Source organism: Drosophila pseudoobscura, chromosome X, assembly GCF_009870125.1.
Source record: "Drosophila pseudoobscura strain MV-25-SWS-2005 chromosome X, UCI_Dpse_MV25, whole genome shotgun sequence".
NCBI lineage: Eukaryota > Metazoa > Arthropoda > Insecta > Diptera > Drosophilidae > Drosophila > Drosophila pseudoobscura.
Window position 1 is genome coordinate 22,290,081 of NC_046683.1, and position 9,817 is coordinate 22,299,897.

Consider the following 9,817-nt stretch of genomic DNA (forward strand, 5'->3'; position numbering starts at 1 on the left):
CCCATATACATATAGACTGTATATAATATGGTATATGGTAGATAGATATTGTTTCATTTTTGATTCATTCAGTTTATCTGGTACACATATAATTCTACTTTTTTTGCAATGCAATATTCATATGTTCTCTATCAAAAAATGGTCTGCTCATGGTTTAACGCTTTAACTTTTTAAATTTGTTCAGATTATTATTGTTACATTCACGTGAATCTAGCGTGTGTAAAATGCGGTTCACAGCTGTACGTCTTGGGGCTTGTATTTATACTATGATTAGCTATGAAACGCACTGAAGCTGCTACTTTTTGATGGCTTAAGGCCCAAGGCCTTTCTTCCGCAACGTTTCCCAAACACAACTGAGTATTGTTTGGCTAACTCGCTAGCTCTCTCGCTCTCCCTCTTCCTTATGACTAGATGAGCTTCTCTTCACTCCAGTCCCTAAACTAAACAAGTACAGCCACGCACACACCGCAGATAGAAATATATACATATATACATGGAGCGTTTAGAATGGGGCCTGCAAATGTGACAGTTTGCCGCACTTATTGGTTTAAACATACAACATATAAAACATACAATAATAATATTCATGATACAAGTAATGAAAACACTTGCAAGAAACTCAAACAAACATAATAATTAACAATCATTGAACATGTAAAAAAAAAAAATGCGTAAATCATGAAACATTTAGCAGGCGAAGTTGCCTTACAAACGGATGTGTTCTGATTTCGAATCATGATGTGATTGGTAATGATATATACATATAGCATCTATATCAGCGGTCGGTACGGGCGCGGGAACGGCTCAATCCTGCTACTGCTGCGCTGCCGCTACACGTACAGTGTAAAACAGTGGTCGCGCCCCATACAATAACATGTTTCCCTTGTCTGTTGATTCGAGCAGAAAAATGTTATTGTATTGCTCCCGCCCACTACTAATCTATATTTATATATGTATATGGCAATCTCGTGTTGTGGCTGCTGCTGGTGGACCGTTTGTACTGCAATATGATGTCCGTCTGACTTTGTGGGTGCTTGTCGAGGAGAAGCTGGACTCATTTTAGGTTTAAACCGTATCCGGTTCGGCCGACTCCGCAGCAGCTGCTTCTGCAGTCGTCGCCTCTGTGGGCGATGCATTTATGCTAGGGGATTGGTTGGCATATTTGCACGAGTCCGCCAAGCACTTGCAGCCAAGTGCGGAGCGATGTTCTGTGCGCCAGAACTTTTCTCCGTAGTCGTAGCTGTGAAAAAAGCAGAACTTAGGGAGATGTAGAGAGAGGCAGGCACAATTAGACGATACTCACCATATCTCTTCGCCGGCATCGATGTCGCGGCAGGCGAAAAAGGCGATCTTGGGAAAGCGGTAATCCTGGTGCTCGTAAAAAACGCGCACGGCCAGCACATTGGGATCGCAAGAGTGGTTGAAGAAGCGAGTCACATTGCCGTAGTAGTTGGCATCGATACAGTGCCCGTGCTCTAGGTCGAAGTAGTAGCTGTCATCGGTGCGGCGATCTGCCTCCGGGGCGGTCAGAATCTCTCCCGTGTAGCATGCCACGAAAGTACCCTTGGGGACGTTGGCCAGGGCACGTACGCCCCAGCCTTTGGCTGGGTCCTCGCACTCCACGATCTGCAGCGGCGTTTTGGTGCCGTTCTGGACGACGCGATTCTTGCACGAGAGCTTGCAAAAAATTAACGAGAATGAATGAGGACAAGCCCAATAAGGGATCGGAGAAAGAGCTCACCTGGTTGCATCCGCAAACATCGTTGCACTCGAAGATCACCGCCGGATCCTCGTAGTTGAAGTCGGACGTAAGCCGGCTCTCGGCCGTGTACCAGTTCTGTGAGGAGGCTCCATTGCACTGGCACTGATCGCTGCTGCAGCTATCTAGGCAGGAGCAGATGCGCATCTGGGAGACGCGACGGTCAATTTGCACCGAGTTCTGCTGGATGATGCAGTTGGTAATGTAGCGGAAGTCTGGCCACATCAGCGTGTCCGCTTCATCCTCGTTTTCCGACATCGTCAGCTCGTTGCGCACCGCCTGAATGGGGCGCGCTTCTCGCCCGTTTGAAGCGTCAGCACACACGACAAGGGTGCGCAGACCCAAGGGCCGAAAGCTGCGCATCTGCATGTTGAAGCCGACGGTGCGGCCGCACTCTGATTCTTCGTTGGGTATACAGTCAAAGGGCAACTGCTCGGCCTTGTTCTTCACCATCAAATCCGCTCCATTGGCGATGAGAGCGATGCACATTCGGGTCACCGAATGACGGCAGGCGATGTGGCTATGGATTTGTTTTGATTGGTTATTCTCTTCCTGCTGCTGCTAATGAAGGGTGGACAGGTAAGGGGGGAAAGAGACTTACAGCGGTGTATCGCCCTCTACATTCTGAACATTACAGTCGGCCCCTGCCTGCAGCAGCACCGTGATCGTGTCTAAGCCATTGTTATGCAACGTGGACCAGTGCAGTACCGTGTTGTTGTCGTTGTCGCAGAGGTTGGGATCCGCCCCCTGGTTCAGCAGCAAGCTGTGGGGAATTTTTTGTAGTATTACGCGACTTCTTTCTATTTAAACTAGCCTCTGGACGGTCGCACTCACCTAACAATGTCCGTGTGTCCGAGCTCAGCGGCCCATACCATGGCCGTCCAGCCGCCCTCGTCCTGCGCATCGATGAAGCTCAGGAAGTTGGTAATGTTCCGCGAGGCCTTGTAGCTCTCCACGATCAGCTGCGTGGCCTCCACGCTACCCAACTTCGCGGCAATATGTAAACTCGTCTTGCCATCGGGACCCTGAGGGGAGGGACCCAAGAGATTCAATTTCGAGCTCCTTAATAAGGCAAAGAAAGAAGCATTACCTTGATGGCCACATCTGCACCGCATTGCAGGAACAGATTAAGCATATCGCACTTATCGTTCATCACCGCGCACATCAGCGCCGTCCGCAACTCGCTGTCCACGATGTTGACAAAGTCCTGGGAGCTGGCCCCCTTGCAGAGCAGCAGGTAGGCCATCTGTAGGGTACCCGAGTGGGCCACCAGATGCAGGCAGGTACCATTCAAGTACTCCCGGATCGGTGTCAGCACATTGAAGTCCGCAGCTGTCCGAGGAGTAGCAGATGGAGTAGCATGGGAGATCTTCACTAGAGCACTAGAGACTCACCTAGAATCTCGGCAACCCGCTCCAGATCGTCGTTCTGCACCGCATAGTACATATCACGGGAGGTGAACTCTGTGGTTACACGCCCGCTGGCCGACATCACGTGTCCCCGCAGCACCACATTCATCACCGAGTCGGGGATCAGCTGCTCGAAATTGATGGTGTTGATGGTTTGGATTCGGCACCCCACGGCAGCCCCCTTGACGCTGCGCGATGTTCCGTTCGCCTTCGTTCCGGAAGTGGAGGCTGATGCTGTGGAAGAGGTCCTTCCCTTTGGCTTGGCGCTGGCGTTGGCCTGGCCGGTTCCCGCAAACTGGGCCAGATGCGAAGAGGTGGTCAGCTTAGCCGGTTTGCTGCAAGAAGGAAGTAAGAAAGATGAACCCTGACTCTCCACTCTGACCAATCCACTCACATCTTGTATTTTTGGGTGGCCAAAAAGACGGGTAGGGTCTGACACTTCATGGTCACCGTGGAGGTGCGCTCGGGTGTGTCCAAGCCGCAGTGCGGGCACTTAAGTACCAGCATGGGGCTGCTGAATTTACTGCCTGTTCCTGACCTTGATCCGCCCGGCTGCTGCTGGTCATCGTAGGGACTGTTGAGGATGAAGCGCTGGGCGCAGTCAGGATGAAAGAAATGCTGCTGCTTACACAGTACAAACTTTCCCTGAAATAAATTCATATGCGTTAATGGCGGATGTGTTTGCAATGCTTTGCATTGTTTTGCCTCTCACCTGCGTGCAAAAGATGCCGCAGCCAGCGCAGCAATTGTGGGCATGAAGGCGCTTCTTGTGCTCGTCACAGAGAATCATGTAGCCCACCCGCTGGCTGGGACGGAGCAGGTTGTGCACCTCGGCAGGGAGCTCGTTGCAGCATCCAATCTTCTGCTCGTCCACGTTGTCGATGGCGCAGCAGTAGGTGGAGTCCGGTGCGTTGCGGGCGTAGTACTGAGAGCTCTTCTGGCACAGGCAGAGGCACTTGGCCAGTGCCAGCTTGGAGGTGGTGGGAATGGCATCGGCGTCGGCACTAGCATCGTCTAAAGATGCGGGGACATCCGCCAAAATGGACCTGTTCAGTGAGTGGAGCTGTTCAGTGTCCAGGGCTGCGGATCTTCCCACTGCCTGTGCCTGTCCCGTTCCAGCCCCTCCACGAACGGCCAAGCGTCGTGCCAGTTTCGCTGTGGTCTGGGGAGGATGCGATTTCAATGAAGGAGCCCTTGCCCCTGCCCCCGCTGCAGCTGCTGCTGAGGTTGTGGGCAGTTGCTCCTTGGCGGCGGCATTACGGAGACGCAAGGTGACACTAGGTTTGCCCACCTGTACGCGGGTGGTGGGCACAAACTCGTTGTCGGTGTTAGAGCTGTCGTTGTCGGAGGCCTCCTCGCTGTTGTTGCGCTTTAGGCCGAGGTGTTTTAGGTGCTTTTCCTTCTGCTTTGCCAGCTTGCGCTGCTGTTTCTTGTTTAGCTTGCGTTCCTCCGGAGAGCGGTTCGCGGTCAACCTGGCGGCCTTGATGTCGCATAGGAACTGATCGACATCCGGGCAGGGCTTCATGCGGCTTTTGGCCAGCAGGGCTGCTCCCGAGTTCTCAATGTCGCGCAGCGACTTTGAGAACAGGCGCTTTTTGATGGCACTCGTCCCGGCCGGATGCTGGCCCCCATCGACTCCGCTATTATCCGACTTGTCGCTCTTCTGACGCGACGTGGAGGAATTGGATCCACCGCCGCCTCCACTGCTTCCGCAAGGCAGCGGCGTTTCGAAGTGTGCGTCACCCTCAGCCGCTGTCTCCCAATGGGTCATGCGCTCGATGTGCTTCGTCTCGAACTCACAGCGCAGCTCGTCATTTTCCAGAATCTTCGGCGTGGGCTTGATCCGCCGCTTGGAGCGCTTCGGCAGCTGAACCTCAGCAGGAGCCATCCCCATGCCTCCCCCATGGGTTGAGGCCAGGGTGCGCTTGTTTCCATTTATCACGGGAAGCGACATGCTGGAGTTGCCGCTGCCCGATACGGATGACGAAGTGTGCGCCTCCGTCTTGGGCACTGGCGGTATCTTGGCCTTTCGTCCGCGCTTTTTGGGTGGCGTCTTCTCGTCCAGCACGGCAGCGGCGCCCGAAATTCCGACCAGCTCAGGCAGTAGTAGGTCGGCCATCAAAGGCAGAGCCTCTGTCTTCACCTCTTCCCAGACGGGACCGTCCGCGGGATGCCGGTTACCCAGGCGAACGCTGCGCCGCATCCGCTTGAGATCAGCGTTTGGGGCAGCCGTTTCCAATGCCTCCTCATGCTCCGTCTTCACCACCACCAGCTCGCCCTGCGATTGATCCTGCTGCTCCTCTGGCAGCCTCCGCTTGCGGCCCGGCTTCCGCTCGATGACGGGCTCATCGATGAGTGGGGGCGTCTCGCTAGATGGGGCCGCATCCGACTCTGCATCGAGTTTGATCTTCTTTGCGCGACCTCGTCCCCGCTTGGGTGCTGGCGGGGATCTGGCAGTGGTCACGCCGCTGGAGGCATCCTCCGGTTGCGGCGGCTTCTCTGACTCCTTCTTCGCATTGCCCACCTCACTGCTCTCCTCCAGAGTTGGGCTTTCCTGGACATCCTGCGCAGCTTCTGGCTCCGTCTCTGTATCAGTGGGTGGTGCAATCTCAGCAGCAGCCTGTGGCTCGTTAGCGCTTGCAGGACTGGGAGTGGGTGTGCTGCTCCTGTTGCTGGGGATGTGACTGTCTGAGGGTCGAGGAGTACGACGCGAGCGCCGCGTACAGCCAGGCGACGCTTCTTCCTGTAAAAGGGATGTAAGGACTGATTTAATCCTGGAGCCTCTAGCACTTAATTTATTCGAGCACGCACTTAATTGTCCTGAACGGAGTCTGGGATTCTAGTAGTTTAGGAGGTAATTGTAGCCCTTAGCTTTCATGGTTGCCCCGGTAACTGCTCCAGGCGAACAGAAAGATAGGGGCAAAGAGGAGTGGGCCAATACATACAGATGTATGTATGTATTGTACATCCAATATGTACATTTACCGAATTGTAATAACATTGTAATACATTTTAGATTTTGGGTTTATCTGGTATGCCAGAAAAATGTACGAATTAATAGAGGACATCGATATCCCCTAGGGAAATCTCAGACAGCAGTTTCTTAAGGTCGTACATGCATATGAATATCTTAGCTGTTATTTGTGCGTCGTACTGTGGATCTTGTAATCAACATATGTATGTACACTTCACTTCACTTTGCTGCGATCAAAGAGCTTTAAGCTCGCATGGGCGATTCGTGAAAGCTTTTATTTTTTCTTGCATCGGACATTTGTTGGAGCTCCTCTGATAACGCAGCAATCCATTCCGATACACAGACAGTACGCGCAAAGACACATGCACAGTTGCACCCCCTCCTCAGATTTGTGGAAACAGGGGAGCCCCTTCCCTTAGCACGGGGCCTGTCCACTCGCTCCTGCACCTGATGGCTACCCTCCACGATGGCCCATCGATGAAATACCCGTAAAACGGAAAGTGAATCAAATAAATGGTGCGGAGCACACAGGCTGAGGCTCGGGTTTGAGGCACACACGGACACACACACATTTATACATGACACATACGTACATTTTTATCAGCACTCGCTGCGGCTGCTGGTATTTCTACTGTTGCTTCTGCCTGGTCGCTGCTTCTGTTGCTGCCAGCAGTAGCAGCATTCATCAAATTCGATTCTGTTGCGTCAGCGCAGCAGTCAACGTCAACGCTAAGGCTGGCAGAATTGACAACAAGTGGAGTCGGAGATGATGCTGTGGCTGCGGCTGTAAGTGCTGTTTCTTCCAGCTCCTTCTGCTTTGGTGCCGCTCCTGCCCTCCGCTCTGGCAGAGGTTGATCATTCTCCCTCACGGTCTCAGTCTTGATACCATCCGCAGCCATGTTCCCTGGCTCCCTTTCCACTTTTACCGTAAATGGGCTGATGTCGGCTACCCCGCTGCTTGTTGCCGCTTCTGTTGTGGCTGCGGCGTTGTCATCGCTGCCATTGGCGGGCGGCTCCTGCTCTGCAGTTGCCGCCTCCTCCCCGCCTGCTTCATTACCAATGCATTTCACTTCGGCATTGCGCTCGTCGTCGTCACCCTCGGCTGCCGAAGCAGCTTCGGCGGGAGCTGCGGCGGGTCTCTTCTCTTCTTCCTGTTTGTCTGCTGCTTCTGTCTCTGCTTCTATCTCGGCCGTCCCTACTTCTGCTGTCTCTGATACTTTTATTTCTTCTTCTTTAGCTGGCGCATCCTCCTCTACTGACGCTTCATTTGCATTCGGCAGGCCTTCAGGTGTTGCCGCTGCTGCAGCTTTCGCCTCTACCTCAACCGCCGTAGCAGCTTCTTCTTCCTCTAGCTTCACGGCCGCGGCGTCCACCACATCCGCAAGCAGTTCCTTGACGTTGTCCTCAATGTCCTCTGTCGGAACCAGTTCCGCTGCCGACGTGGCCGTCGCTTTGCTCGGCTTTTTGTCCTCCTCCGCACCTTTCTTCTGCTTGGCCAGAAGCTCCTCCTGAGGGCCACTTTTGTGCGTGGCTTGCTCCTCCGACCCCACTTCGTCGCAGGCCCGGCTCTGCTTCTTATCCTTGTCCTTGCAGGCAAACTGATTGTTGGCCAGATTGCGCCACTTGAGCGTCTTGTCTTCGGCCAGATCCAGGTTGAGCAGCGTGCCCCCCTCCGCGGTAGTGGTGGCGCAGTCGCTGTTGAACGTGCTGGACATGCTATTAAGCAACTCCACAACGTCCGTCATCTTCAAGGGGCGTTTTGTGGAGCAGACTGCTCTTCTGTCCCTTTCTTTAAATGCGGAACACGTTCCTCTTTCTATGCTCCCTATTGAAGATTTTTTCTTGACTTGTACGTTTCTTCTTCTTCTTTGAGTAATTTGTCGTGGATTCTTTTTCTCCACTTTTAAATTCAGTGGTGCCACCGCTGCTGCGGCTACTTCTGCTGCTGCTGTTGCAAAATATGGAATCGGAATCAATATTAATTTTCACCACGCAGCCTTCGGCAGCAGCAACGCCACTGAGCGCGCTCCTTTGCAGAGCCTCCCCTCCCCCCAAACGCACTGGCTACGCAGCGAAGAGAAGCCATCATCACCATAGTATTAACATTGCATCGACATCAACATCAATATGGTACTCGAGGGTACTAGTGTGGGCTGGCTTCTTTAGCGATAAGATTGCTGCTGCCTCTGCTTTTGCACCGAGGTGAACCGAACCCGAACCGAGCTGAGCAGCGCGACGCGACGCGAGCAGAGCTGTCGAATTTATCTATTTTGCCATCGCCTCAAGAGCTTACCAAGATTTTTTATTTTATTTTGTTGTATTTCTATCGCTTTGACGCGAGCCGAAAAAATGACTGCAAGTGGCACTGAAAATGAAATAATAGTCCTATGAAGCCACTCATTTTCACTCAGCCCTCCTGCTCTTTATCCACCGTCACAATGGAGAGAAAAACCAACAACAAATCAACAACGCCAACCGAGGCAGAGACCGCGACCGAGGCGAGGCGAGCGCAGACGTTGGCGCTGACAGCGTTTTGGTGGACAAATGCCACAGTTAGCTTGTAAAGCGTGAGGGGAGCTACTCCGCGAGGGGCATGGAGAGGGGTGGTGTAGGGGGCAAACATGCGACGTGTTTTAATCGTTCACTACATAAATTTAGGTTCAGCCCTCGAAATATATTTATTGAAGATTTTTTTTTTGTTTTTCAACATGTTAGGAGAAAGACTGTTTTGTAGAAATCGCTATGCTGATTAGCTCACGTTGATATTTCACGTTGATATTTTTTCTCTTCTCTTGTGTGCTGCTGGTTAGACTACTGCTTCTGCTTCGACTGCTGCTCTGTTGGAGCGCAGGTACAACTTGAATTTGACTTTGGTCTATAATTTTCAGCTGAAATTTTTCAATGCTCCAAGACAACATGCTCTACCAACCAGCGGTCTTGCTTCCTCTCTTCAGTGGATGCAGATTTTTGCTGGTTGGTTTTTACTACCACACATCGACAGCGACATCGATGGCGACAATCAATTCGCGAAACTCACACTATTAACCCATCAATGGTCACTTTTCCCCGTTTCGCTTTCAACTATTTTGATCATTTGTCTGCCACATTGAAGCACAATTAAAATAATTATTTAAATATTATAACGAAAAGCACTCACACTCAAACACACACACACACACGCACACACGAACGAACACACTGCCACCGACAGAGGTCCGTGCGTCTCCTGTGGATTTACACAGTCTACACACGATATCTGGATTTATCGATCAAATATACCGTCTGACCCTCAGAAATATACCGAAATACAGTCTTATTTTCAAAATATACCAAAAATATACTGACGATTTTTGAAATCCAGTCAAATATTAATGCTAGATAGATCTCTCAGCCCTGCCCACATAATTTTATCCGATCAATGAATCAATTTTCAACTTGACTGGCTTGTTTTAAATACTTGACTTGTTTTCCTGCTACGGCGAATGCTTTGATTGTTTTTGCCTCAATTTTGGTGCCTCAACAACCATATAGCGTCACGTATATCGATAAGAAATCGATATTAGCCCACTTAACCCCCCTCTATTTAAACAGTTTAACGACTTGATGTAAATGGCGGCAAATATTACTGATTGTAAATTATTCTTGTAGATTCATGCCATCATCCTCTGAAAAAAC

General features: G+C 51.5%; 1 protein-coding gene across 5 annotated transcripts; it reads right to left on the minus strand.

Annotated features, from left to right (window-relative positions):
- Nucleotides 1-23: 23 nt before the first annotated feature.
- Nucleotides 24-9,407, minus strand: G9a (histone-lysine N-methyltransferase G9a). 5 transcript variants are annotated; one of them, XM_015185421.2, is made up of 11 exons: nucleotides 9,180-9,407; nucleotides 6,736-8,087; nucleotides 3,881-5,911; nucleotides 3,563-3,813; nucleotides 3,154-3,503; nucleotides 2,850-3,091; nucleotides 2,594-2,784; nucleotides 2,361-2,522; nucleotides 1,742-2,279; nucleotides 1,304-1,677; nucleotides 24-1,240 (listed from the first exon to the last, which is right to left on the minus strand). In XM_015185421.2, the coding sequence occupies exons 2-11, from the start codon at nucleotides 7,885-7,887 to the stop codon at nucleotides 1,066-1,068; spliced, it is 5,466 nt and encodes a 1,821-aa protein (XP_015040907.1). In that variant the 5' UTR covers nucleotides 7,888-8,087; nucleotides 9,180-9,407; the 3' UTR covers nucleotides 24-1,065. The 5 variants fall into 5 exon arrangements, with proteins under 5 accessions (XP_015040907.1, XP_033237631.1, XP_015040908.1 ...); XM_033381740.1 differs by having other exon boundaries at nucleotides 6,736-8,090; XM_015185422.2 differs by having other exon boundaries at nucleotides 6,736-8,090; nucleotides 9,300-9,404.
- Between the last annotated feature and the right edge of the window lie 410 nt (nucleotides 9,408-9,817).